The sequence below is a fragment of the Papio anubis genome, chromosome 11 (genome assembly GCF_008728515.1).
Source record: "Papio anubis isolate 15944 chromosome 11, Panubis1.0, whole genome shotgun sequence".
NCBI lineage: Eukaryota > Metazoa > Chordata > Mammalia > Primates > Cercopithecidae > Papio > Papio anubis.
In genome coordinates, this window is record NC_044986.1 from 29,362,733 (window position 1) to 29,386,141 (window position 23,409).

General features: G+C 45.0%; 2 protein-coding genes across 5 annotated transcripts in view; one reads left to right on the top strand and one right to left on the bottom strand.

Annotated features, from left to right (window-relative positions):
* Nucleotides 1-9,600, top strand: part of COL17A1 (collagen type XVII alpha 1 chain) — a 58,208-nt gene extending 48,608 nt beyond the window's left edge. Inside the window, exons 37-53 of the mRNA XM_009215313.4 lie at nucleotides 219-278; nucleotides 629-655; nucleotides 982-1,014; nucleotides 1,103-1,177; nucleotides 1,501-1,551; nucleotides 2,085-2,210; nucleotides 2,829-2,966; nucleotides 3,490-3,558; nucleotides 3,971-4,111; nucleotides 5,332-5,421; nucleotides 5,522-5,632; nucleotides 6,128-6,274; nucleotides 6,564-6,950; nucleotides 7,519-7,656; nucleotides 7,924-7,986; nucleotides 8,130-8,210; nucleotides 8,594-9,600. Of these exons, the coding sequence (XP_009213577.3) occupies nucleotides 219-278; nucleotides 629-655; nucleotides 982-1,014; nucleotides 1,103-1,177; nucleotides 1,501-1,551; nucleotides 2,085-2,210; nucleotides 2,829-2,966; nucleotides 3,490-3,558; nucleotides 3,971-4,111; nucleotides 5,332-5,421; nucleotides 5,522-5,632; nucleotides 6,128-6,274; nucleotides 6,564-6,950; nucleotides 7,519-7,656; nucleotides 7,924-7,986; nucleotides 8,130-8,210; nucleotides 8,594-8,649 (1,793 nt within the window). The 3' untranslated portion in view covers nucleotides 8,650-9,600. The remainder of the gene's footprint in view (nucleotides 1-218; nucleotides 279-628; nucleotides 656-981; nucleotides 1,015-1,102; nucleotides 1,178-1,500; nucleotides 1,552-2,084; nucleotides 2,211-2,828; nucleotides 2,967-3,489; nucleotides 3,559-3,970; nucleotides 4,112-5,331; nucleotides 5,422-5,521; nucleotides 5,633-6,127; nucleotides 6,275-6,563; nucleotides 6,951-7,518; nucleotides 7,657-7,923; nucleotides 7,987-8,129; nucleotides 8,211-8,593) is intronic.
* A 2,038-nt stretch (nucleotides 9,601-11,638) lies between these two features.
* The window catches only part of SLK (STE20 like kinase), a 62,083-nt gene continuing 50,312 nt past the window's right edge, over nucleotides 11,639-23,409 (bottom strand). For all 4 annotated transcript variants that reach the window (XM_003904220.4, XM_003904221.4, XM_021943650.2 and 1 more), the window contains 6 exons: nucleotides 22,875-23,004; nucleotides 22,267-22,391; nucleotides 20,935-21,123; nucleotides 20,244-20,369; nucleotides 19,126-19,239; nucleotides 11,639-15,299 (listed from right to left, as the gene is read on the bottom strand). In XM_003904220.4, the coding sequence (XP_003904269.2) occupies nucleotides 15,153-15,299; nucleotides 19,126-19,239; nucleotides 20,244-20,369; nucleotides 20,935-21,123; nucleotides 22,267-22,391; nucleotides 22,875-23,004 (831 nt within the window). In that variant the 3' untranslated portion in view covers nucleotides 11,639-15,152. The remainder of the gene's footprint in view (nucleotides 15,300-19,125; nucleotides 19,240-20,243; nucleotides 20,370-20,934; nucleotides 21,124-22,266; nucleotides 22,392-22,874; nucleotides 23,005-23,409) is intronic.

The window sequence follows — 23,409 nt, forward strand, 5'->3', positions numbered from 1 at the left end:
CACCTATCCATCCCCCTATCCATCCATCCATCCATCCATCCATCCATCCATCCATCCACCCACCCACCTACTCATACACCCACCCATTCATCCATCCACCCACCCATCCATCCATTTGACAAGTATTGATTGAGCATCTATGTCGTCAGGTGCTGTGCTAAGTGCTGCTTCCTCACAAACATCAGTGTCCATACTCAAACTATTTCTTTCTTCTGCAGAAACCTTCCTCTCTGGCCCCCCAGGCCCACCTGGCCCCCCAGGTCCCAAGGGAGACCAAGGTGAGAACAGTGTATCAGGGAACCCAGAAGCCAGTATGTGTCCTCTGTTTACCTGCTGGTTGCCAGGAGGGTTTGGATGAAGCTGAATGAGCTGGGGCATTTTTGCATCCTTCTGCCTTATCCCATTGGGAGCTCAGCAGCCTGGAGCAAAGGTAGCGGGGACGCACAACAGTCAGAAACTCTACAAAGGATAGCCACCCAACATTGGCCTAGTGAAGAGAGAGACACAAGGAACCCCAAGTTCTATATCAGCTCCAGCATTGGAACCCCTATCCCCTCCTCCATGGGTCCACTGAAACCACAACGCCTGGCTGGTACCTGTCTCATAGCTCTCTGCCTTTCTCCCTCAGGTCCCCCAGGCCCCAGAGGACACCAAGGTACAGTAGAGCTGGCATCAAACAAAACCTGGGGTAGGGGTGGGGGTGGCAAAAGCTCACCTTCCAAGAGCTTTGAGCTTGACAGAAAGGCACGTGGTGCAAATAAGCAAGAGTAGAGCAGCATGTCTCTAGGAATGGTTGAGTATGTGCATGGGTGTGGTGCAAGTGTGTGTGTGTGTGTGTGTGTGTGTGTGTGTGTGGCATCTCTAGGTACTGCCCAAAAGGCAATGCAGCCCCAGCAATCATGGATCTTGGGGAGGCTCTACGGGGCTGTTAGTGGGTGAGAAAAATGAGACTGACTGTCCCTCTCTTGATGTGTTCCTCAGGCGAGCAAGGCCTCCCAGGTTTCTCAACCTCAGGTAAGGGCTGAGCCCCGCCCCATTCTGGCTCTGGCCAGCGCCTGTCCGAACCCTGGCTGACTGCATTGTGTGTGTTGTTGGCTTCCAGGGTCCAGTTCTTTCGGACTCAACCTTCAGGGACCACCAGGCCCACCTGGCCCCCAGGGACCCAAAGGTGACAAAGGTCAGTGAGGGAGCAGCGAGAAGGTGATGAGGAGTAGGGGTGAGCCTGGCGCCCACAGCCCAGAGCCTGAAGAGATGGCAGCAAGTACTTATCAGTGTAAAGTCTTGGGAGAAAGAAGAGGCTGGAGGAAGGAAAGGCCAGAGGGAGAAAGGGACAAGGACATGGAGATATAGCCTCCATGAAAGGGAGCTGTGGTATTATTACAAAAATGAGGCCAAGAGCCATGGGACAATTGTTGAGACACACACTAATAAGTGTGATTTGGCTTAACCAGGGAAGGCTTCCTGGAGGAGGTGATGCAAACTTCTCATTTTGGATTGCAGGTGATCCAGGTGTCCCAGGGGCTCTTGGCATTCCTAGTGGTCCTTCTGAAGGTAAGAACTGAAAGTGACCAAAGTTCCTCTCCGCTTCTTCTGGTGAAGGCTGATCATTCCAGTGAGGATGTTGCTCTATTCGTTCATTCATTTCTCCATGATTGATTGTTGACTATCTCCATGTGCTAGGGCCTATGAGCTGCCTTTAAGGAGGTTACGAGATATGGGGTTGAGGGAAGGACCCAGGCACATATAATGACAAATAACAATGCAGACTCCACATGATGGAGAATGGAAAGACCCTGGGTGCTGGGGAGTTGAGAGAAGGGGGATGCCATGTTGGGGGTCCTTCAGCAGGTTGCAGAAGGAAAGGGTAGTTCAGCCTGGGGCAGCTTCCTAGCTCCGTGCCACTTTCAGACAGTGGCTGCTATAGGCTCTCCTTTCTTCTCTTCTCGGGGATCCTTCACCTTGCCACTATCCTATTTCTCCCCCTGAGAAGACCTTCCCTCCTCAGACCATGGAAGCTATTCCTGGGCCCGTTTGTCTGACCGTAGGGTGGAGAAACAACACAGGACACTTTCTCTTTGCTGCAGGGGGATCATCATCGAGCACCATGTACGTGTCAGGCCCGCCAGGCCCCCCTGGGCCCCCTGGGCCTCCGGGCTCTATCAGCAGCTCTGGCCGGGAGATTCAGCAGTACATCTCTGAGTACATGCAGAGTGAGTGGCCGGTCGCCCCAAGCCGTGGGGACAAGAACACGGAGATACAGTCTCTGTGCAAGGGAGCTGTGGTATCATCACAGAAATGGTGCTAAGAGACATGGGACGATGTCGGGCAGTGGGAGAGTGTGTGTGTGTGTGCGCGCGCGTGTGCGCATTGAGGAAAACAGTGTGTGTGTCCGGGCCCGGGTCTTCCCCCTGCAGAGCCAGGCCTACAGGCCTGTGAGCTCCCCAACACCAGCCTTCTCATAGCTGCCCCCGACACAACCTCACCCTCGCCCACACCCTGGGAGGAGGCTGGCGCGCGCTCATTCCCATGCACACACGCGCTTTCACACCGCACCTGCATGTATTCATTTGTCAAATGGGTGGCTGGCTGGAGTCTTGCTGGCCCACAGCCCTCATGGGCCACTTGACCCAGCGCAGGCCTCTGCCTCAGTTTCTCCATCTGTAATTAAGGGAATGACAGTGATGGGGAGTCTAGGCTTCCTCCTGACCCAGCCTTGTGCCCATGTGTGGGGTGGGGCAGGCATGTTATCATGTGCTTCAGGTCACCTCTGTGGGGAGAACATGTCCTCTTGGGACAGTCTTGACTTTGCTTTGTTCCTTGGTTGGCAGGTGACAGTATTAGGTCTTACCTATCCGGAGTTCAAGGTCCCCCAGGCCCACCTGGTCCCCCAGGACCTGTCACCACCATCACAGGCGAGACTTTCAACTACTCAGAGCTGGCAAACCACGTTGTGAGCTACTTACGGAGTAAGCCTCTCCCCATGCCCTGCACCTGGCACCTTCCTCCTGTGGCTCTGCTTCTGCTCCCAGAGCCTCAGCTCCTCATTTGCTGTTTGCTTTGCCCTTCTCTGGAATATGAGTTTTAATTCTGAATTCCTAATAATTGGGCCACTGGGATACAGTGTCAACAAGAGTCTGTCCAGATTCAGGGCGGCCACGCTGGAGAGCCACCGAGTGAGCCGTCCTGCAATCGACTGATGTGTTCCTAATTATAGGTTCTTCCTACCTGTGCATGAAGGTTGGCAGCATCTGGCAGGCATTAGGTTAAAGCATGTTCTTGAAAGTAAACTTCCTTTCTCACCAAAAAAAAAAAATTTCCCAACAACAATATTTGACTTTGTTATGCTTTCAAAATACCCTCATAATACTCCATTCATCCATTTCCCCCAAAGACAGACAGCTCGGTGACCGGGCCTTTCAGATTCTGGAATAATGAGAGTGGTGCTTCAGTACCTGCTAAGCAGGTAACCTGAGGTTTTCTTCCCGACAGCTTCGGGGTACAACGTCGGCTTGTTCTCGTCCTCCATCTCTTCTGAAGACATCCTGGCTGTGCTGCAGCGTGAGTCACCTGTTGGGGGATCGAGAGTGGGACTCTCTTTGCTTTCTCCTGGCCTCACTCGTCAGGCAAACCTTGTCCTTATCTGAGCCTGGGGAGGGCTGCAAGAGGTAGGCAGAGTCCTTTAGACAAAGAGCCACTTATGGCGCTGATCTGCTTGCTGAGTCAGCAAACCGGCTGGAAAGGGGGCAGGAAATGTCCTCCCAAGCCCCCATGCCAGGCAAGCTGGCAGTTGTCCCTTCAGGAACCTGGCAGTTTGCTGGTGTCCCCCCTGAACACTGTGGGCCTGCGGACCCAGAACTCACAAATGTCATGCCAGAGTCAATTTGTGTAGGGGAACCCAGGCTGTGGCTGGACCATGGGTGGGACCCCCATGTCCTGGGTGGGTCCTGCTAGTACTTCCTCTCCTCTCCAGGGGATGACGTGCGTCAGTACCTACGTCAGTACCTGATGGGCCCTCAGGGTCCGCCAGGGCCACCAGGAGCCAGTGGAGATGGGTCCCTCCTGTCTTTGGACTATGCAGAGCTGAGTAGTCGCATTCTCAGCTACATGTCGAGTAAGTGTCTGCAGGAGGGTTGGTTAGGAAGGGCCTGGGATGACTGGGATGAGGACTTCCGGCGTAAACTTCCCTGTGATTGCCCCACTGACCCCCACCTGCCAGGCTGCACCAACCCCAGCAATGAGCAGTGCTCAGAGCTGTTCAAACCTGTAAGCCTGAAGCAGGTCAAGCAGCATGGTGGGATGGAGATGAGGATCTGGGATCATCGTTGATGGAGATCTGCGTCGCGATCACTTGCCTTGCATTAACGCCGCATCCGTGCGCGCGTCGCCAATCACAATTATCGCATCCCCGGTATCGCATCCGTGCCTTGCGAAATATCGCGCATCGCGCGCACGTATCACGTATCACGCATCCCGGTACGCATCATCATTATCGCGCATCCGTACCGCATCATCCCCATTAATATCCCGTGCGCGCATCATCATCATTATCGCATCGCGTGCATCCCGTTAATATCACGCGCGAAAATATCGCGCGGTAGCACGCGCATCACCGGTGTCGCATCTGTCGCGCGCGCATCATCGTGTCATCGCGCACGCATCCATTATCGGACATCCTGTAGCGAAATCAAATCTGCCGTTAGCGAAATCGCGCTGCGATTATGGCGAAATCTGCGTGCGCGCGCGTCTGCGGTGTCGCGCGTCGCGCGCGTTAACGCGCGTCTGCGGTATCGGACGCGCAATCCCGTGTCATCGCTGGCATCCGCGGTCGCGCGCGAAATCGTGGTTATCGCGCGTCAGCGCGCGGTCGCGGTATCGATATCGCGCGTCCCGTGCGCGCGCGTCGGTGTCGCGCGTCGCGCGTTAAATCTGGCGATAACGCGCGCGCGTCACGGTGTCGGATCATCACGGTCGCGCGTCACGCGCGCGATACCGTAATCGCGCGCGTCTGCGTGTCATCGCGCTTTGTCGCGCGATAGCGCGTAATCGTTCATCGTCGCGTCACGGATTTCAATAAATCTGATGCCGCGCATCCGTGCGTGTAGCATCCACCGTGCGGTACCGGCCAACATCTGGATTCATCGCCTTCTTTATCCCATTGCATCCCACCTCCCTTCCACTCCTTCCATGCCACTCCTGGGGCTAAACCTCCATTGTAGTCCATGGTCCCTCTTCTCCTCTTTCCACTTCTATCCAAACCCCTCTTCTGTGTCCATTCCTCCCTCTGTTTCCATCTGCCTCCCCCTGCCTGATCCGATTCCATCACATCCCTAGGTTCTGGGATCAGCATTGGGCTTCCTGGTCCCCCGGGGCCCCCTGGCTTGCCGGGAACCTCCTACGACGAGCTCCTCTCCTTGCTGCGAGGTAAGGCCCAGAAGGGGACATCTGTCCAAGTGGTTGGGGAGGAAGCAGAATCCCTTGGCACAGGCCAGGACTGACTCCGTGCCCTCCCTTGGTGTCTCAGGGTCTGAATTCAGAGGCATCGTTGGACCCCCAGGTCCCCCGGGTCCACCAGGGATCCCAGGCAATGTGTGGTCCAGCATCAGCGTGGAGGACCTCTCGTCTTACTTACACAGTAGGGCACTGCGGAGTGGGATGGGCAGGGCAGGGGATGCAGCTGGGCCTTGGGGGCTCCCACAGGCTTTAGCAAGGGCAGTCCAAGTGCTCCTGGAGTCTGTACAGGGCTGGGTGCGGGGCCCTGGAGAGCACCACATGTGCTGGCAAGGGGCCTTCAGCTGTGGCAGGAACAGAGATGGGGAGTGATGGCTTTCCCAGGTGCAGCCTGGTGTGTGATTAGGGGCGACCTGGGGCTCCACCTCTCAGTGACTGGAGGGCTGAGTTGAATGAGGCTGAGAATTGGGAGTGGGAGGGCCTGACGGGGGCAGCCATTCCTGGATGATGCCAGGAAACAGCAGGCTCTGGCCTCCTGCTTTTCTCTCCTCCCATCACCCGGGAGGCCCAGCCTTATCCCCTCCTTTCAGGTGGGGCCCACAGCGCCCCCAGCACAAGCTGGAAATTCACCTTCCTCCGCAGCACTACCCTGACCTTTCTTTCTCTTCCCTCTGCCCAGCTGCAGGTTTGTCATTCATCCCAGGCCCTCCAGGACCTCCTGGTCCCCCAGGTCCTCGAGGGCCCCCGGGTGTCTCAGGAGCTCTGGCAACCTACGCAGCTGAAAACAGCGACAGCTTCCGGAGCGAGCTGATCAGCTACCTCACAAGTAGGTGCCCCCGACGGTGATGCCCCACCAGGTACCCCGCAGGCCTTGCTTTTCCCTGTAAGTGGGGCAGGGAGGCACTTAAAGGGACAGGGAGGCCACACATGAGAGCCACTAGTGGGGTAAGCCCGGTTTCCTTCCACACCAGCATTCTGCCACTCGGGTACGAGAACCCTGAAGTTCACTTCCGGTCTCTCAGGGGCATTGACACCCTGGGAGAGACTCCCTAACTCCCAAGTCTTTCTCTCCACCGAGATCTGAGCTCCCACTCATGCAGCTTCTCACCCTGCAGGTCCTGATGTGCGCAGCTTCATTGTTGGCCCCCCAGGCCCTCCTGGGCCGCAGGGACCCCCTGGGGACAGCCGCCTCCTGTCCACGGATGCCTTCCACAGTCGGGGTAGCAGCTCCTCCTCACACAGCTCGTCTGTCAGGCGGGGCAGCTCCTACAGCTCTTCCACGGGCACAGGAGCTGGCACAGGCTCCCTGGGTACAGGGGGTGCCTTCGGTGCAGCTACAGGAGACGGGGGCCCCTACGGCACTGACACCGGCCCAGGCGGAGGCTATGGGGCAGCAGCAGAAGGCGGCATGTATGGTGGCAATGGCGGACTATTTGGGGCTGACTTTGCTGGAGGTCTGGATTACAATGAGCTGGCTGTGAGAGTGTCAGAGAGCATGCAGCGTAAGTGGGGACATTTAGGCCTTGGTGCTGGGGGGAAGGAGGGTGGGAGCATCTCCAGACTGGCTTTCTTGTTTGTGGAACCCCCAGGCTGTGAAGACAGAATCAGGCAGGCAGGGACTGGAGGGGACTGGCAGCCCCAGCCTAGTTCTCAGCCCGCTCAGCTCAAGGAGCCCCAGCCCTGGGACCTGAGCTGTGGGGAACAGAGCACGCCGGGGGCTTTGTACTTTGCTTTCCAAGACTTAATTCGTTCTGGGACCCAGATAAGTCATATGACCACACTGGTTTTTCTGCTGGGGCTGAGAGAAGGATGTTGGCTAAGAGTCCTTTCCCTGTGCAGCTTAACAGCACAGTTACACAGTCAACAAGCTTTTGATGCCGGCCCGCAGTAGGAAGAGAACTGTGCCGGTCACACAGTGGAATACAAAGGAAGTCGGAGGGCTTCACCCTTGCTGCGGCTTCATCTAGTTCAACTGCTTTGGGAGTTAGATACTAGGAGAGCACTGTGCTCCTGCTGAAGCGGGTGCTGGGCGACCCCTGCTTCCTGTGCCCATGCTCTGGTGTTTTACAGGTCAGGGCCTACTGCAAGGGATGGCCTACACTGTCCAGGGCCCACCAGGCCAGCCTGGGCCGCAGGGGCCACCTGGTATCAGCAAGGTCTTCTCTGCCTACAGCAACGTGACTGCGGACCTTATGGACTTCTTCCGAAGTAAGGGCATCCAGCTGCTTCCCCAGCACCTGCCTCACTGCATAGGTTCCCATGGGTCTGCTCCAGAGACACTAGTCTCATGAGAAACCTCCAGTTATTAACATTTGAGATGCTCAAAATTAGACAAATTCTATAAATTCTGAACTTTGTTTCCTCTTGTATATCCAAACTCCATCACTATCTCTGTGTTACTCTGAACAAATGACTTGCTGTCCCAAGCTTCCAGGCAATCAACACTCTAAGGCCAGTGTTTCCCTGCTTTTGCAGCTTATGGAGCCATTCAAGGACCCCCTGGGCAAAAAGGAGAGATGGGTACTCCAGGACCCAAAGGTAAGTGGTGGCAGAGCCAGTCCCCGGATCCTGTGTAACACCCACCTCTTACTGAAAAGAGCTCCTGTGCTGGTGCCACACCGGCTACCTGTGCCCTAAGTCCCCAGACTCATGTATTAGTTATGCCCCATTTGTCCTTCCAGGTGACAGGGGCCCTGCTGGGCCACCAGGTCATCGTGGGCCACCTGGCCCTCGAGGGCACAAGGGAGAAAAAGGAGACAAAGGTAAGTGTTGACTGCTCCATGATTTGCATGTTCTGAAGAGCTGCAAGGCTGACGCTCAGTAGAGAAGCAGGTGATTTGTTCCAGAGCAAGCCTGAGAAATTCAGGCAAATGCCAATTACTCCAGGCAGACACTGCCAAAAGCAGAATTTGCATAACAATCCCATTCACAGTGAGGAAGAAAAGGAGAATGCCAAAGCAGGGAGGAAAAGGAGAACCAAGCTGGTGTTGAAATGGGGCAAACAAGTTAAATAAATGTATAGTCTTACAAAAGATTTCACCTTTGAAGCCATCTTTGCAGTAGTCACAGTTGCCATAATTGCCCAAGCCAAGTTCCCCACAGGCCACAAGATGTTTTAACTTCCTACCGATCTTCTAACTTTCAGGTGACCAAGTCTATGCTGGGCGGAGAAGGAGAAGAAGTATTGCTGTCAAGCCATGAGCTAGCCATGGCAGGACAGCTCCTGGACCAGGTGTCATCATGCATATGGCACTTAGGTCCAAGCTCTCCAGAGGGTGAAAGCTGGAGTCTGTCAATGTCCTACTGAGACAGCATAGCCAACCTAGCTAGCAACATTTGTTTTAGTCTGAACAATATATACTTATAGAATTCAGTCGAAGATACACAATCTGAAACAGCTTCATGGGGTGGACTCTAGTAATAGAGTAGTTGCAATGTTTTAGAATGAGATTTACTTCTCTGCTATCTAGATCTAACTCCTTGGCTTCTTTACTTAGTTCAAGCCCCAGCCTAGGAAAGCCAGTTACATAAAAGTTGGCTCAGGAGTCTTAGAGCTTTGCCTAAATATGAGCCCAGAAAAGGGAGGACGGGGATGGGGTGCCTTCCTGGAGGCGACACTTGAGGGGGGTGTGTTCTGGTTACTGCTGCAAGGCTGTGCCATCATCAGCTCCTTCCTCCCCTGTTCATTCTGCATTCTGTAGTCAGTTGGCTAAGAAGTGACTCTTGCAACTAAAAAAATTAAGAAATTCACTTCCTCTCTAGGAGGTGATAGGGTTTCTAATGGTTATCACATATGTATATCACATTCCCATTTGCTTAGAAAGTCTGATTGCAGCCATGATTGTCCATAGGCCCATGCTAGAGTTCATGGATGTGTTATACTGAACCAGGCCAGAGCAAACAGAAAAACAAGGGTGAAGGGCAATGGACAAGGAAGGAAGAAGAGGGGGGTGCAGAATAGCTGATGCTGGGGACACAGCGTCAGCTCAAGACATCACCCTCCGTTCTGCATTCAGAAAATGGCACTTGGGGGACAGGGTGCAGTTGGTCTTTAACCACTTTTCAATGTCTAAAAACATTTGTTTGTGGTCCATAAGATGAAACATCATTTCAGTTGTAAAATTTCCAATTAAATTTTTTTTTCTTTTTTAATATCATGTTTAATGTGATTCATCTGACCAAAGAAACGTCAAAAAAATAGTCTGGGTTAATTGGGTATGACTCTAACACTGTTTATTACAAACCCAAGAAAGCAAAAATGGTTGTATTCCGGGGCACAGCTTCTGGTGTTTCATTCAATCCCTGAAGTCTTTAAAGGCAAATCTTTAGATACCTGCCAACTAGGAACTCAATCTGGGGATTTTACGAAGTATATTAAAGTTTTCCCTAAGCATAAGTTATCTGAAACAAACAAGCAAGAAATGAGCAAGAAGATTATTTGCAATTAGGTAGTGCTTTATCCTGGGGCAATGGAGTTATGATTGTAGGGTAAGTAATATATGGAATATAAAAACTTCTATTAAAGAAAAATGTACAAATCTCAAATGCCCCAAAGAAATGCACAGTAAAATCAGACACTCCAATTCAGAAGAGACTATACTTGGCCACTTTGTGAATCTGTTACAAGTTGTGAGTCTCAAATTGCTGGATAATTAAAAATGGGATTAAATTACATCTACTTCTACACCACTACTCTTCTAAAAAGACTGTTTATTTTCCATAAGGTCTCTGTTGAGTATCTCATATTATCCCATAAAAAATGCTCCACTTGTTTCCTCTGTATCAACCCCTAACGGCAACAACCAGTCAAGCACTACACACTCTACATGGTCTTTTTGCCTCTTTTATTATATCCTGATAATTGCCTGCTATGAATTAATGAGAATTTTTTTTTAAAATGAGGCTGAGTGCGGTGGCTCACGCCTGTAATCCCAGAATTTTGGGAGGCCGAGGCAGGCAGATTGCTTAAGCCCAGGAGTTCGAGACCAGCTTGAGCAACATGGCAAAACCCCATCTCTACTAAAAATACAAAAAATTAGCCGGCGTGGTGGCGGGCACCTGTGATCCCAGCTACTCGGGAGGCTTAGGCTGAAGAATCACTTGAACCTGGGAGGTGGAGGTTGCAGTGAGCCAAGAACGCACCACTGCGCTCCAGCCGGCGAGACTCCATCTCAAAAAATAAAAATAAAAATTAGTTCATACAGCCTCTAGACTTCAAACAACTTGAGTTTTACTGTCTAATGAAAACTATTGTGTATAATAAAGGAATTGTGTCTTTTAAATAATTTTTTTCATTAGAATTATTTTTACCCAAAGGCTGAATTTTCTACTTTTTAATTGTAGCTTTTACACTTATTAAAAGTAACTTCCAAAAAAAGGGGGGAAAAAGATGTTTTGGCCCTTTTAAAAAAGTAGCTTTAGGGGTTCAAGTATTATATCCCCTTTAATAGTGATCCTTATCTTGATTAATCAAGACATAGGAGTTTTTCCTTGTTACTAGATTTACCTAAGACACCGAAAGTCTTCATAAAGTTTTATGCTCAAGTAAAATAGGGTATAAGTCCAAACATACGACCTTCTCTGGACAAAACTCAGAAGGAGGATGGGCAGATATGAGGTTATGTCCTCAGCTGGATGGCAATGGATGTGAGCCTCTTTTGTTTCATTTTTTTTTTAAGTCAAGAATGAGCTCAATAGTGCACAACGCTCCCAGATTAGAAAATGGCACTCCATGCCTCCCTCCAGCTGGACACGTGCCAAGTGATGCTGCCTAGTGTCTACTGAATCTTGCATGAACATTATCAATGACGAAGACATTATTTCTGCAGAAGTGATGTCATATGATTTGTGAAATGCTTGGTGAGAAAAATCATCTATCCCAAGGGGGAAAGAAATTAAAAACATACACATATATACATAGGCTGACAGAAATATTTTAAGCACCTCCCAAAGGAGGGCTTTGCATGCTGAAAGACAACCCCCAGCAGTTACCACTGAAACCTACATTTGAGTGTGTGTGTGTTTGCGTGTGTGCTGTGGACTACAGACAGCTAGGAAGACTAACTCTGGGAGGGTCAGAAGACCTGGGGGACTGCAAGTTTTGCAGTATAACTGGGACCAACAACTGCAAAGTTTCTCAGGCAGGACACTCCAGTTTCAAAGATTCTCAATAAAAGACTGCTTCCCAAAATTGATTAAGAAATAACTTTATTTTTCATGTGTCAATCCCATGATTGAAAGGACATGTTGCTCCCAAGTAGACAAGAGACATAATCTGAAACAAACTTATTTCTGAAAATTTAGCTTATGAACTCATTACACTACAAACCAGAGAAGGAGCACAAAAAGCTGCAGCCCACACTGAAACCTGGCAAACACTCTCCGCCAAGATTAGTAGCAGGAATGTTAAAGCTTTATATCAAAAACATGTCAGCAACAGAACAGCAACAATACAGCCATTAACTGTTGTGCCTTCAACTTAAGAAAAGCATTTAAAGTATCACCCCATTTCTTATAAACATTTCTCAGAAAAGAATTGTTCATCAAAAGACTATTAGAACTCGAACTCTCTTCTTTCACTTCAGTTCTAGATTTTCTTTAATCAACAATATCTCTAGTTAATACTTAGAAAGAATTTGGCTTCTCAGAAGAGTCTTTGTCATTTAAGCACAGTGTGGAATGGGAAAAAGTGTACAGTTACAAGGAAACTAGAAGAGTACAAAAAAATAGTCACTTCTGAAACTCGCTGATGCTCAAGAAATCAGAGACCCTTCATTAAAGTGGGTCTCATATGCCTGAGAGCTTTGTGCTTGAGGAAGTATGACTTAGAGGTAGCTCTGGTTCTGGTAATTTATATTTAATTATAATTTGCTGTATCCTGTCACAAGAGAGTTCTAATATTTTCAGCAAAGTAAAAGCATTCAACATTTTTTCCTTACCCACCCTATAGCTTCCCCATAGAAAAAGATAAGAAAAAGCTTACTGTGACTCCACATAGAATAGCAGCTAATTCAGCAATTCACACCGTATGGTTGTTGACAGGACTAGGAAAGGCAGCCTGGTGCCCCAAGCTCTAGGAGCTGGATCTGCAGAAGTGTGCAGGTCTGCTGTGTTTACAGCACTCAGGGAAAGAGGGGAGGAGGTGGCTGGTGAGGGTGCACGTTTGGAGAAGTTTTTATGTGTTTCATGGCATATTCTGCCACAGCAACAAAAAGCCAAATCAGGAGTAGATTTCACTGTACTCTTCCATTTCAAAGAAGTCTGTGCCCCTCGCCTACTCCCCACCTACACATCATGCAAGAAAGATAGATCACTATCATCTATTTGAATACAGGGTCTCAGAAGAGGTGGGGCTGGTATGGGTACAAACAGCATATTTTATAACAAAACACTTTTTGAAAAGATTTATATAACTTTACGTATTAAAATGAATGCTTTACCTCTACATATGTGTCACTGCACAGTCTTGCACTCACACGAATATGGTCATACTTGAAAGCGAACTCAAGCACGAACACTGAATCCAAAAGGCAGTTTTGAGGGAGATCCGAGAGTTGCTGCAACCTTACCCACAGCGTCAACCATTCTACTCTGAGCCTCTCTCCTTGAATCAATACTCTGAATGTCAAGTTGAAAGGAACAGAAAGAATCAAATATTCAGACCAAATTAATCAGGCACCACACACTATTTAGCACACAGGGTATCAATTAAATGATACTGGAAAAAAAATGTCTACTGCCTGAGGTATTCATTTTTTAAGTCAATAAACTGAAAATTTCAAAGGAGAAAGTGTTATGAAAATGTTCCTTCCCAATCCCTCTTCAAATAAATCATTAAATACACTGGGCAACATTATACTGTCATTTTTATCATAACAATATAAACAATTTTTATCATCATCCTGAATATTACTTTATAAAGATATATATTTTAAAAGGCTTTCAAAACATTTTTCAACCCAGCATTTGAGAATAAAGCATTAAGAGTTTTGTATACAGTAACACATTCGTGTAATAAGTGTATGAATTTACAACCATACATAACATGTATATATATATGTATATATATTTATATGAAAAACAAACTTGACCAGAAGTTAAGGCTACCTACAAAGTTGTCCAAGTAAATTATGCTTGTCAAAACAATTACAAAATTAAAATCACACATGCATTTTTAAATCATCTAAATCACTGACAAAACAAAGTTCAGCATCCAAAGTTTTCAAATTAACTGCAAGAAAGTGCTACAGACATTTACATTTTCTAAATATGAATCAGGGTTCCCACAAAGTTACACTTAAATTTTTTACCAGCCTCAAAAGGAATATAACTAAAAACAAACTTTGACAATTTGGTACCTAGCACTCTTAAGAGAGAATAGGTTGAAAATGGCAGGCAGCAAGCATCATTTACAAATGTGCTGTCTCACACAGCAAAGTACAGTTTATAATACTGTCTGACCTGACACGTGGTTGAAATTCTAAGCCTCAAAAGGGACTAGGAGTGAACATTTCATTAATAATTACACACATCAGCAACCACATGATAAAGGCTTCAGGCTTTTCCCACTCAAATCAAAGTGAATGATTTAAACATGGAACAAAATAAAACCAAGACATAAGTAGCCTCATTTCAAAATAAGGAAAAGTAATTTCTGACATGTGCCTAAATATTTAAACTTTTAAAAAAGTATTCTGAGCAAATGCCTCTTTTAAGATTAATTTCCAAAGATATATTTATAAATATAACTCACAGCCTGCGGGCCTCTGACAGAGTTTTGAACAGAATTAGCTAAGATGGAGAGAAATCATTTAACCAGCTCAGGTATTATTTTAGAAAATAAACAGAGACAGCTAAACCTACACTGCCTAAGTTTCATGAGTTTTACATTTCCAATTTGCAATCTAAAAGCTACCTCTTTTTTTCATCTTTCCAAACTTTGTATATGAAAATTTCTATCAAATGGTAAGAGAAGCAAAAATTCCAAAAGAACCATGTTTAATTCTAAGGATGTTTTTGTCCCTGTTGATCAAAAAGAAAATCCTACTTATGACTTGACTGAAATGTAGTGTTTCAGGCACTATCTTAAGAACATTAGCACCCTCGATTATTAGCTCATGCCTAAAGAGGTCATTCGTTTTGACAAATCACTGAAATAATTTTTCTCTTTTAAAAGAGGTTGTTCCTATTTAAAGAAAAAATATATTCATTTACTGAGTCAATAGCACATTTGAGCAAACCACAGCTTTTTTATGAGAGCTGATCCACCAAAAGAAAATTATCCCAATGCTCTACAGCAGAGCTTCAACTACAGAATTTAGGCATCAATGAGAAGTTACGTCAGGTAAAAGGAATTTATTAATACTTAGTGATGTAACAGTTTTTCTTAAATAACTTTAAACATTATTTCTCCAACAGTTTTCAGGTAGCAGTGTCTAAAGAACATAATTTTTAAGAAGAATATACAAAGTCACCTTAGTCACCAAGATGCTACTTTGCCAACATGGCCTAGCATCTGTCTTAGTTTGTTTTCCCTTCATCTTTGCTTTTTTTTAAAAAAAAAAAAAAAAAAAAAAAAAGGAAAACACCTAGAAGGTGAGGCAGGTGATTGTCTTCGTGAGCTATCTGACAGAGAGTGTGGCAGAAGATGAGAACAGAATGACACACTGAAAGAGCCAAACCCACGCACAGAATGTTTCCCATTGTTATGATCCGGTGGAATGCAAGCTGGGAATAGGATAAAATTTGGAAATCCGGCTCTGTGTTGATGGGTTAAGGCATTCAGACTCCCCAGTCATTTTAAAGAATACTTCCTGTTCCTGTAGTTTCCTGGCAAACTCTTCTTCCAGTGTCTTAAAAAGAAAGGGAAAAATAAATTGTTACGTGCTGGTATTACATATAGAATTTATGCTGACAGTCCAGATAAAACTGCTTGTCCAAAACACATTCTTTGTGTATTATCCTCAAGAAGACATGTCTGCTCAATTTTTTTAAGATCATAAGCTTTGCAGAGCCCTATGTGCAAGTCCAGCTCAGTCACATAAATGGACAATTTGGGTCTATTACTTACCTTCACTATATTAGAGAACCATTTAATTCCTCAATTCCTCTGCTGTAAAAATAGGGATAATTTGCTATGTGAAGTCTAAATGTGATAATGATGTACTTCCACATACTATGCACTCTAATATACGGTACCTATTATTAACTATTATCTGTTTCTCCCACATGGCACTTACCCTGCCTGCTTGTTATTTGAGTTGCGAAGCGCCTGTCTTTTCTTTCACACTATGCTGTAAGATAAGCTGTTTAAAGGCACAATCTAAACCAGAATCATTTTAACCCCCATAATACAGAGCAAAGGTAAGCGCTTGAGAAATACAAGAGGCACCGTTGTGATGTGAATGTCTGTGCTCCCCAAATCCATATAAAAACCTAATCCCTAATGTGCGGCACTATGCACAGAAGGTGGGACCTCTGAGAGGTGATGAGGTCATGAGGTGGAGCCCTCCAAATGGGTAAGTGCCTTCATGAAGGGCTAAAGAGAGCTGTTATTCCACCGTGTGAGGACACAGTGAGAAGACGGCAGTCTGGAACCCTCACCACAGCGTGACCGTGTTGGCACCCTGGTCTCAGACTCCCCAGCCTCCAGTTTATGGCATTTTGTTAAAGGTATCAATGACTTTGTGGAGACGTGATTCAGGGATAAGTGGTGCTGTAGAGGTACAAAGCACAGGAAAAGAAGGAAGGATATAGGAGGGGTTCTCAAAAGAGGTGGAACATGAGCTTAGTGCTGAAGGAAAGATAAGAATTTGATAGGCAATATGGGAAAGGCATGCCAGACAGAGCTGAAACACAGCACAAAAGCAGGAAGCTGAGGAGCTGGTGTGAGGACTGGTCATTATACCCAAGGCTGGAACATGGACTGGGAACAAAGTGGCTAGTGGGAGAGGAAGCCAGAAAGGGTGACTGTAACTCAGGTGTGGCACTATGAAGGCTTCACAGTCAAACTGAATCATTAATTTACATTTTACTCTGATGGAACTGAAGATTTCTCAACATCACTATGACAGTGTCAAGAGATGTTCTTGAGGATAAATCCTCTGGTGATGGTAGGCAAGTGGGAAGAAAGGAAAGGGAATTAGAAACTACAAGGCCCATTAGGCCATTCCTGAACAATTTAAGCAAGCACCAGGATAGCAGTGCGAAAGAAAGGAGACACGTTACGAAAAACAGTCCAAATTAATTGGCATCTGATTGAATGAAGGGTGTGACAGAAATGAAAAATAATTCTGGTTTCTAGCGTAGATGTCAGTTAAGAGAACAGGAATGTAGAAAAGAACATCTGGCGGTGAGCAGCCTGCAGTGAATGGGGAAAGGTGAGATGGAGATGAAGGAACATCTGGTGGTGAGCAGCCTGCAGCGAGCGGGGAAAGGTGAGACGGAGATGAAGGAAAAGGATGCTGAGTTTGGTTTTCTCTCTACTGAGTTTATAATCTGTAGTCAACATTGACAGGTATGTAGTCATCTGTACAATGTGCCAGGAACTGTTCTAGAAACTGGGTACATATCAATAAACGAAGTGATCATGGCGTGCTTTTAAGGAGTTTATATTCTCAGTCACAAGAGGGGACAATAAACAAATGGGTCTGGTGGTGATGAATTGTTACAAAGAAAAACAAAGAAAGGAGAGCAGATACAGAACGTCTGAGGTTGAGTATAGGTGCTACTGAGATTCAGTGACCAAAAAAAGGAACCACAAGGCCTAGGTGAAATGAGGAGGAACAGAACATCCTGATGGAAAATGGGCACTTAGTGCTCAAACTGATAATAAAAACAAGAAACAATAATAGCAATAGCAACCATTCACTGAACCATTACTATAGCTCAGGCACTAGATAACTGCTGTATAAACGACACCAAATAGGTAGGTAGTATATTCTCATTTTACAAATTAGGAAAACTAGGCCTAGAAATGGAAAGTGAGAAAATTAATCAGTAAATGTCAGTGCTGAGATCTGAACCCACATCTGCATGACTTCACAATTCGTGCTCTATACAACCGCTACCATTTAAGTTTTGGAGTTGTCTATATGCAACAGTTGAAGCCATGACTAGCAATAAAATCATCCAGGTAAAGACTGTTCTTTACCAAAGAGGCAAAACTGAGAAATGTCTACATTTCCGGAGACAAAAGGGGATAAAGAACACAGAGAATGAGCAGAGCTGTGTCACAAAAGCCAAGTGAGAGGAGAATTTTAAGCAACAAGACTTTTAATGAGAACAGTTAGATAAGGTCATAGAATTTGATTATTAGCAACTCACTTGTGACCACTGTCAACAAGTTCAACTGGGGTGTTTGAGGCAGAAGTTAGGCCGCAAGGAGGTAAAGGAGATTTGTCACCATTTACAATTCTGTACTTTTTGAATTCTAAACTACATGAATACACTACCTATTCAAAAATTTTAACAATAAATAAAATTTAAATTAAAAAGCCACACTATGGGCCAGGCATGGTGGCTCAGGCCTGTAATCCCAGCACTTCGAGAGGCCGGAGTGGGTGGATCACCCAAGGTTAGGAGTTCGAGATCAGCCTGGCCAACATGGCGAAGTCCTGTCTCTACTGAAAATACAAAAATTAGCCAGGTGTGGTGGTGGATGCCTGTAATCCCAAAAACCTAGGGGGCTGAGGCAGGGGAACTGCTTGAACCCAGGAGGTGGAGGTTGCAGTGAGCCGAGATCGCGCCACTACACTCTAGCCTGGGCGACAGAGTGAGACTCTGTCTAAACAAACAAACAAAAAGCCACACTATGAACTCATTTAGTCATTTCACTTCCGTTGGCACATAGCTAAATACATATTTCCTTGACTGACTGACTGGATGGATGGAAGAAAGGAATGGTGGAAATGCATAGCAGGCAGGAAGCACCCCCCAAAACAAAGTTTAAGTTTGAGTAGCAATGGGTCAGAGATCATATAGTGATAGCAAAAACTCAGGTGACATGGTTAGCCGGTAAGATCAGGTGAATAGGGTGTCAAGTACAAACAAGGGAAAGGAGGGAGACAGAGAAGACACCATCCCTATTTTACCAGGTTTCAAGTTTACACAGAATACCAGGGCCTTATAATATGGCTGCGGTTGACCTGTTCAGACTCAGCTGTCATCGCTTCCTTCCTTCCTTTTCTTCCTCCCTAATGACTACACACCGGCACACACCCCCTCTTATACTCCAATGATACAGAACGATCTGCAATTCTCTGTACACTTCCTTTTCACTCATTCTCTTCTCTCTACTCAAATCATCCCATTCCACTCCAATCAGCCCATCCGCTCAGCAAGTTCTTACTCACCCTTCAAGACTCACTTGGCTTGTAAGGCATCTCTTCTTGAAGACCTTCCCTGACTTACCCAGGCAGATTTAAGCTCTCTTCCTCCTCTCTTATACATTCTGTTCCTTTCCCCTGTGTCCTGTACTTACCTCCTTCAGAGCAATGACCCTACCAAGTCATAACTGCTTGTCACTAGATTCCAAACCTTCTGGGGACAGAAACTTCGTCTTTTCATCTCTATGCTTCCTGCCCCTGACACTGTACCTGATACACAGTAGGTAACGAGCCAGTAGCTGGGTAGACGGACGAGTACACACATACCATTTTAATTAAAGCTTTTATTTACCTTTTTCCTAGGTCTCAATTTCTCTCTCCACTCCTTTAATTCTTGGCTATGTTCCTCATCTAACTCTTTCAGTTTCTGAGTCTCATGCTCAACCAACAAGTGGCATTTTTCATTCTGAAAATAAAGTTGGGATTTTAAAAAATTTCAGATCAACTAAGCAATTTTTCACAAATACAATTACCTTCCAAAATAATAAATTGCTCATCAAATATTATGCTATTACTGAGATTCAAGTTTTTCTTTATAAAAACCACGGGCCATGAATTAGGAAATGAATCACAGCTTCATTTTTACAAGTTTATAAGCTAGAACTATTACATACCATATAAAAAGAACTTAAAAAGAACTAGCTTGAGCTTTTGTTTTTCCTTTCTAAGAAGATTTGCTCATAAAACTGACAATTCAGAAGGCAGCTTGCATACATTTTACCCGTGAGTACAGAATGTGGGATCTGGTACTAACGGGTTGGCCTAATAGATCTATTGCTCTAACAGATCTATTGGCCTATTAGGACAATCTATTAGGATCTGTTCTACTGTAGTAAATAAAGCAAATATATAGATACCCACATTTATACACGACTCTGAAATCTTAAACATTTTAGATGGGCTGTACACTCTATGTAAAGTCCTAAATCAGCCCTCTCTCAAGTAACCTTTAAATTTCCTAGGAGAAAAATTCCCATGTATTTAACTTATTGCTTATGTCAAAAACCTAGAAGAAAATAAACTATTCCCTCTAAAAGGAAAGTTTAAATTTAGAATCTGACAAAAAATTCAGAATGTGACAACAAAACTGTCTACATGATTTTGAAACTCTCCACATCTTCACGCAAAATATATACTAAAAACCATACTCAATACTGCTTTTGAAAGACTCAATTTCTTAGGTTACAATTTAGCTTCATGTTTACATTAATCATGGTTACATATAATCTACACAAGCACCTATGATACTAAACTGATCTTCATTTGGATCTGTACAAAAAACAGAACCTCTCAACCCCAGCATGTTCGTAAGTGTGGTGCAGTTGACTTTGGCTAGCTACTGTTCTCTCAAAAGCAGCCACTTGTGCTGCCGCATCCTATGGGCTTTGCTGTCAGGCTTCTGTATCTGACCTGCAGCTGATGCAGTTCGCGGACATTGGCTTCACATTGCAACTGAAGATCCCGCATTTGATTCTCATGTTTTTGATGCTGAGCCATTCTCTCATTTTTCTGCCTCTTTTCTTCTTGTGCAGCAAACTATAAATAAGAAAAAAAGATAAATTATAGTTTAGAAGCATGTGATTTCTATATATTCTGAAGATATAAAGGAATTTAACAAAATAAGGCACAATAAACTGAAACTACAAGTAATAATATGCTGAGACTCAAACCTGGAGCTCACATCACAGCTTCAGGGGGGAGCAGGAACTTCTGATTAAAACCTTGATCCTTCTATCTGCTTAGTGACCTGAGTTAATTTGTGTGTGTGACCGTGACTACAGAAGTATCACAGTGAGGTCATATATCTTGACTTGAAAAGTTGTCCAAGTCATCTCATTCCCAGGGCTGGTCTTAGGACCCGTGTAGCTCAGGAGCTGGTATGGGGTATAGGAGGAAGGGCTTCGCTCTCTGTGACCACCATCCTGGGGAAGACTAATTGGTATATGCCACATATCTATAGCCCCAGACCTCAGAGTTAAAGTGAACATCAACAAGCCTAAGGTGGCTCTAATTGTTTAGAAAGAAAGGAATTTCATAGCACTTCTAATGGTCATTCAAAACTTTAAAACCTAAAAGAGGACAGACTAATTTGCATATTTACCTGTTTAATTTTATCACGGTCCTGATCTGGTGTGGCTGTCGAGTTAATTCTCAAACTCTTCTTAAACATGGCCATTCGAGTCTTGGCTTCACTGCGCTGAATCTTGGGCAGTCTTGCTCTTTCTTGAGTCTGTCTGTTTTTCAATTCCTCAATAAGTCGTTGATTATAACGCTGCATTTGCTCTGTTTCCTATGAAAGTTTTAAATAGAATCCAGTGACATAGAAACAATAGTCAGTACCGACACACATACTCAAATATGTCATTTTGTTGTTGTTGTTTCCTATAATTACCCCTTTCCTTGTTGCAGTGACCAGCAAAATAGAAGGCACAAAATAACTTGTAAGAAGTTAGGCCACATCTGGTGGCTCACACCTGTAATCCCAGCACTTTGGGAGGCTGACACAGGAGGATCACTTGAGCCTAGGAGTTTGAGACCAGCCTGTGCAACACAGTGAGACCCTGTCTCCACACACAAAATTTTTTTTTAATTAGCAAGGCGTGGTGGTGCATGAATGCACTCGGGAGTCTGAGGGAGGAGGATCCCTTGAACCCAGGAGTTCGAGGTTAAGTGAGCTATGATTGAGTGACACTGCATTCTTGCACAGGTGACAGAGCAAGACTATGTCTCAAAAGAATAAAAAGAAAAGAAAGTTATTAGTGATAAGAGTCTTATATTGAAACTCTTTTAATAAGCACAAGGAGTCCATACTTCAAGATACTTTAACCACAAATGGAGCCAAAATAGCTACCTTTGAGAGCCAAGATGAAGATTACAATGTGTAAAACGTCTTTAAGCATTTTAATTAGTTACTTTCCTTATAATTTGTAGAAAAGAAATTTGCAATCATGATCAAGATACAATTAATTACTCCAAACTTCATCCAAGAAATTGTAGGATAAAAGACAGAAAGGAGGCCGGGCGTGGTGGCTCACGCCTGTAATCCCAGCACTTTTGGAGGCCAAGGTGGGCAGATCATGAGGTCAGGAGATCGAGACCATCCTGGCTAACACAGTGAAACTCCATCTCAATTAAAAAAATACAAAAAAAATTAGCCAGGTGTGGTGGCAGGGCCTGTAGTCCCAGCTACTCGGGAGGCTGAGGTAGGAGAATGGCGTGAACCTGGGAGGCGGAGCTTGCAGTGAGCCAAGTTCGTGCCACTGCACTCCAGCCTGGGCGACAGAGTGAGACTCCATCTCAAAAAAAAAAAAAAAAAAAAAAAGACAGAAAGGACATCTAAAATTCATTGTCTAAGAAAAGTAAGTTTCAAAACTAAACAGCTTTGCAAATTTTAAAACGAACAAAAAAATGAAGAAATTTTCCTTTCATTAACCTTCTCGTGGCGCTTAAGTAGCTGATGTCTCTGCATGAAATATTGATCTTTAAGCTGCTGTTTGAGCAGCTGGTGTTTTTCTTGTAAGTGTCGTTCTTCGAGCTCCCAAATTGCAGCTTCTCGAGCTAGAAGACAGCAGTTTTCAAAATGTCACTTTGCTCTTTTTACTAATGTACTTTGCTCTTCATTTTAATATTTACATAAAAGTAGTCTAAATACACTAACTTGTACACACATATTGACATTCTGAGCTGTAAGTGCAATTTTAACCAACGTAAGGCAATATCTATCACCTCTTTCCATTCTGTTCTAATGTCGTATAAACAGAGAATGTCCTACCCTGAACACCAAAATTCTATTTAATCATCTTAATAAGAAAGAAAAAAAAATCTAAGCTAATTTGTTAGGGAAAATAAGTACTTTAAATCCCATTCTAACATGCGACCATTAGGTATACTAACAACTATAAGGCATAACGAGTACACGAAATTATTCAGATATATTTCCAGCATCATCAGGGCAACAAGAAATTTTAAAGGTTATATGTTTACGTTCACTGCTACTGTCATAAGGAATTCTCCATTTTGCAGTATTTTTTTAAAAGTTACCTCTCATGAGCTGTTGCTTGTTATTCAGGCACTCTCTCTCAATATTAGCTAACTCTGCCTTCTGCTGCTGGATGATCTTTTTCAGAGAGCCATCTAATTCTTGCTGTTGTTTCTGAACAAACTCTTGTTCCTATTAAAAACAGTTAATTGTCAGTTAACAAGTATCTAATGAACTAAACATCCATTTATCTATATGACTGTATATATTAGTGGTTAACAAGAGTTCCAAACCAAGTTTTCAAAGTTAGCTGGATTTTAAAATCACCAACATTATATAGTACAAATGTATTTAGTCATCCAATTCAGTCTAAGAAAAAAGCATTAGAATACATAATATTATAAACTCACTATGAATGATACATACAGAATAAGCATATAGCCCACTCATAATTAAAGTGCCCTATTAGACTAGCATCTTTGAGAGAACAATAAATTTGCAGCTTCTAAAACTGATTACTCATTCCACTACGGTATGACTAAAACAAGGATAAATAAGAAATGCCCTTTAGATGCCGGGTGTGGTGGCTCATGCCTG